The sequence below is a fragment of the Lemur catta genome, chromosome 7 (genome assembly GCF_020740605.2).
Source record: "Lemur catta isolate mLemCat1 chromosome 7, mLemCat1.pri, whole genome shotgun sequence".
Taxonomy (NCBI): Eukaryota; Metazoa; Chordata; class Mammalia; order Primates; family Lemuridae; genus Lemur; species Lemur catta.
Genome location: NC_059134.1, coordinates 6,390,283 through 6,394,707, shown reverse-complemented (window position 1 = coordinate 6,394,707; position 4,425 = coordinate 6,390,283). Strand labels below are relative to the sequence as shown.

The following is a 4,425-nucleotide window of genomic DNA, read 5'->3' as shown; positions in this document are numbered from 1 at the left end:
TTGGTTTAAATCGACTTGGGAAATGTCATTTTTACTATTTTCTACAGAGAAAATATTTTCTAATTTATATATCATACAACTCAATGGACTTTAAAATTACAACCCATTTTTTAAGTTGGAGCTATCTGTGCAGCAGTTACTCTACAGTTGTACATAAAATGTTTCTACTGTAAGCTGAGTTAATGTATGAAATACTGCCTTATGGCATTAATAAAGACAGTAATACTTTGAAAAAAAAATAAAATATCTTTGTAAAAAATAACTGGTGCTGTTTCTGTTTTCTGACTGACCCAAATGGGCAGTAGTATGCTGCTCAGGTTTGTGTGAAGAATACATGAGTCAGAAGATATAAAGTATTTATAGCAGTGCCTCATAGTGATTGCCATGTAAGTGTGAGCTATTATTCCTCTAAGGTCTGTCTCTCCCATTAGACTAAGCTAATACGGATAGGGATAGGGATCACAACGTCTGTATCCTGGAGTCTGGAAGTGCCTGGAACACAGCATGTTTTGAATACATGTTTGTTAAATGAATTAAGGAAGGGTTTGGAGGAAAGACAAAAAAGAAAACACAATTTGGGTATGGAAGAAAGGTAGCTTTCTTTATGTTTTTATAATAGCAATTAATCACTCTTTCCAGGCTTCATTCTACCAGTTTGTTAGAAAACAGCCTTAATTCTTGTGAGCAGATTTGTTCCAACCCACTCCTATTTTCCCCAGGATACTAGAATTATATACTGGAAAGCTTGAGTGCGTGTGACATGAAGGTGGAGTGGGAGAGGCATCTGGTCATGTAACTTCTGTCCACAGCAGTTGCTGATGAGGTGCCCAGTGGCCAGACACAAATGTCTTCCTCAGACCCTATGACTCTCAGCTTCCTCCATGCCACGCCTTGGGAGCTGCTTCTGATAGTCTCATCTCCCTGGACACATCTTGCAGCTTTTCCTGTCTAGGGGTTGATGCTAATGAGTTTGCTGGAGAAGCTGGGACAGGTACTACCTCTAGAATACCACAGATTCCTTCTCCAACTCCCAGCTTCAAAGGGAGGCTCATTCCAGAATCCAGGAAGTCCTTCCCTTTCTGCAGTTATGGTTGCAAAGTCATTTCTACGTCTTAGTCTTCTCCTCACCGCTGGGAACAACATTCATGAACAAAACCCAGGAAGACTCAAGTTATTTATTTTCATGTTGCCACCCCCCTCCACGAGGCCAGTGTTAATATACTTTAACTGGAGTGGGACAAGAAGAATAACACAGAGCCAAAAAAGCCATGAAAAATATTAAAATATCTTGCTACAGAAGGGAAGAAAGAAGAAGGTATTTTTAGGATGTCATTGTGAAGAGTGTGAGACAACAACCCCAGCCAGACATTGGAGCCACAGAAGAACCAGCATCTTCTAAAGCTTTTCATTGCACAGGTCATAGCCTCTGCAGCACTTGAAGGTCACCAGGTAGACACTCCACTTTATGTTTTTCACATTAGCACAGTTCTTTAGGCAGCCCATGAAGGTTAGCCAGGGAGCTCGATCCTCTGCAGAAGGGAGGAAAAGCAGGTCAGCAAGCCTGGCCTTGAGGCTTCTGCAAACAATCTTTTCTCCAGACCATACCAGCATAGAAAAATAACCTCATGTAGTTCGAGGCTCTGTTATTTAAATGTGAAGAACTGGAAGATGTTGCAAGTTAGGGCTTCCCAAAAGAAAAAGCAATGATAGAGCAGTCTAAAAGTATTATTGGGAGTAGGATGGTAATGAGAGCAGCAATTGAGGGATTGCCAAAGTTGGATGTTTCTATTCAGAAACACTGGTTTATTTTATTTTATTTATTAATTTATTTTTTTGAGACAGAGTCTTGCTCTGTTGCCCGGGCTAGAGTGCCGTGGCATCAGTCTAGCTCACAGCAACCTCAAACTCTCAAACTCCTTGGCTCAAGCCATCCTCCTGCCTCAGCCTCCCAAGTAGCTGGAACTACAGGCATGTGCCACTATGCCCAGGTAATTTTTTCTATATATATTTTTAGATGTCCAGATAATTTATTTCTATTTTTAGTAGAGGCGGGGTCTCACTTTTGCTCAGGCTGGTCTCGAACTCCTGACCTCGACCCATCCTCCCGCCTCGGCCTCCCAGAGTGCTGGGATTACAGGGGTGAGCCACCACACCTGGCCCAGAAACACTGATTTAAATGAGGATTATAAATGCCAACAGATTGTTTAGCACAAAGGGTGGTAAAAGAGAGAAATTATGACTTCTATTCTTACCCATCAAGGGCCATTTAGCCAGTGTCTGGTTTAGAACCATCCATAAGGAAATCCAGGCAGAAACAAAGACCAAGAGCTCCCTCCCCACCCCAACTACTCACTGTTATCCTTTGGGCATAGATCATGCATCTTCTCCCACCTCAATTCATTCTCCTCTATTTTCTTCAGGCTTCACAAAATGCTGTCTCCTTGGCTACATACCCTCATCCCCTAGTAACAACCTCTATCTGTTTTTCATTATGGTATATGATGGGGGTAGAGATATCAGTCATCCCAGGCATGAGACTGTCTGTAGTAAAAGTAAATTTAGGTCCCACCTTTCACCATAGCTGATATGTCCCTGTCTGCTTCCTCTGCCCCTTCCTCCTTTCCCCAACCCATAACTTACTTTTGAAAATCCTCCCCACTGTGCAGGCCTCTTCTGTTGTTGCAGTACATATTCCTCTGCCTCTAGAGCACTTTTCTCCTGGGAACTGGAGGTGGCACATCCTGCACTGAACAACTTGTAGGTCTTGCCCAGAGAGTAGGGAAATAGAAGTGAGAGAATGTGTCACTACCATGAAAGGACCCATCTCCCCTTTCAGGTTTGAGGTCTGCTTGGAGCCAGGGGGCTTTTCCAGAGCCCCGGTAAGCATGAATATCTGCCTCCATTTAAACAGTCTAAGCCAAGAGAGTGACTGGAGTTTATGGGCTCAGGACTTTTAGCCTGAAAAGTGGGAGGGGAAAGAGAGGTGGAGGGGTAAGGAGAAGAACATCATCAAGACTGAGATGATCAGATTAGGTGCTTCATACTCACCAGAAAATTCATCTTCCTCAATAATTACTTCACTGACTGTGCTGGCAAAGAGAAATAAAGCAAATCTGTAATTGTGTCTGAGATTTAGCCCTGCATAGGGTCCTTGTAATCTCCCCTTCAGGGTCCTTCCTGCACTCTTATCCTGGGGCCGTTCTAGGCCCTGTCTGTCTCTCCAAAGCCGAGTCACCTACAAGGCATCTCTGCACCTCCTCTCTCCTTCCAGTTCTCGTCACCTCTTCAGAGATTCTCATACTCCTCTACACGTTCCTACAAGTGCGGCACAGGCCAGAAGGAGAAAGATAAATGCACACTGGTCTTTTCCTTATTCCCTTCTTTTAATTGACCCTATGTGGCATTCCTACCCACGTGTGCCTGGAATCTGACCATGGGGACAAGTACCTGAAATTCACGACATTGCTGTCCTTCACATTTGGCCACACAGGTCCTGCAGAGTCAGTGTCCTTCCTTCTCCTTCCTCTCTGCCTGGCTCTTCGTGACTCACTCCTAGCCTGCTGGCTGCTGCCAATGTTATTTTGTCAAACCTAAGAGCAGCCCCCAGCCCAGACTGTCCTGCTGAGAGAGGTCGCTGAGTGTTGAAACACAAGGTCTACTTCTGGGCCCCTTTACCATGCCCCCCATACCCACCCACTCTGCCCCACTCGTCTCCTCTCCTCAGACCTCCCCCTCTCATGTCACTCACCCGTTTCCACTCACCTGCATTATCTCTGTGTCGAAATGATCCAGATAGTACTGTTGAAAAAAAGATACACTGTCTAACCTCATTCTCCAAACCTCATTTCACAGCCTCTGTGAAAATCGTCTCAATTCCTCTCTAACCCAGCTCTTCCTTCCCCTAAGGGGAGAGTGAAGGGCTTTGTTTAAGGTCCTAGAGACACGACAGACTGTGGTTGGAAGCACAGCATTAGACAGCAAGTCATCGTGCTTCTGTTAGCGTATGACTCCCTGAGGGTTCTGTGATGGGAGCCGTAAGCCACTGCTGATCCTGGATTCATCTCACTTGTCAGCCCCAGGGACTCACCCCTAAAGCAGCAGAGCAGGACAGGGAGTCCCAGCAGCAGGGACTTGTCCATTTTGGAAGGAGGGAGGGCCAGGCTGGGGCAGGAAGCTTCAAGAGCACCTATTTATACACCTGCAAGGTTGGGCCTCCTGGGGAAGGGTTGGGGGTGGGGACACTATGGAAATCTTGGAAGGCGTACCCTGCTCCTAGGGAAATCAGTGACTCTGTAATTTCTCGTCTTGTCAGTCTGGGGGAAGAGGGAATAGCTACGTAAGTCCTCAACCTGATTTATTCCAATCCTACCCCTCAGGAGTTCTGATTCCAGGTTCTATGATCTTTTCCTCATTTCACACTGTGAA

The 4,425-nt window shown here is 45.3% G+C and overlaps 1 protein-coding gene across 1 annotated transcript; it reads right to left on the bottom strand.

The window, feature by feature from the left end:
- Positions 1-1,156: 1,156 nt before the first annotated feature.
- Positions 1,157-4,153, bottom strand: PATE1 (prostate and testis expressed 1). Its single transcript, XM_045556255.1, has 5 exons — positions 4,088-4,153; positions 3,763-3,798; positions 3,049-3,084; positions 2,641-2,763; positions 1,157-1,529 (listed from the first exon to the last, which is right to left on the bottom strand). The coding sequence occupies exons 1-5, from the start codon at positions 4,137-4,139 to the stop codon at positions 1,396-1,398; spliced, it is 381 nt and encodes a 126-aa protein (XP_045412211.1). The 5' UTR covers positions 4,140-4,153; the 3' UTR covers positions 1,157-1,395.
- Positions 4,154-4,425: the final 272 nt, after the last annotated feature.

What these genes read in the sequence shown, in the direction of transcription:
- PATE1 (XM_045556255.1), bottom strand. Translation starts at nt 4,139, where the DNA reads ATGGACAAGTCCCTGCTGCTGGGACTCCCTGTCCTGCTCTGCTGCTTT. An exon ending in TGAGGAAGATGAATTTTCTG is followed by an intron (nt 2,764 to 3,048) that starts GTGAGTATGAAG and finishes TCTCTGGGCAAG; the next exon opens with ACCTACAAGTTGTTCAGTGC. An exon ending in AGTGGGGAGGATTTTCAAAA is followed by an intron (nt 1,530 to 2,640) that starts GTAAGTTATGGG and finishes TCCCTTCTGCAG; the next exon opens with AGGATCGAGCTCCCTGGCTA.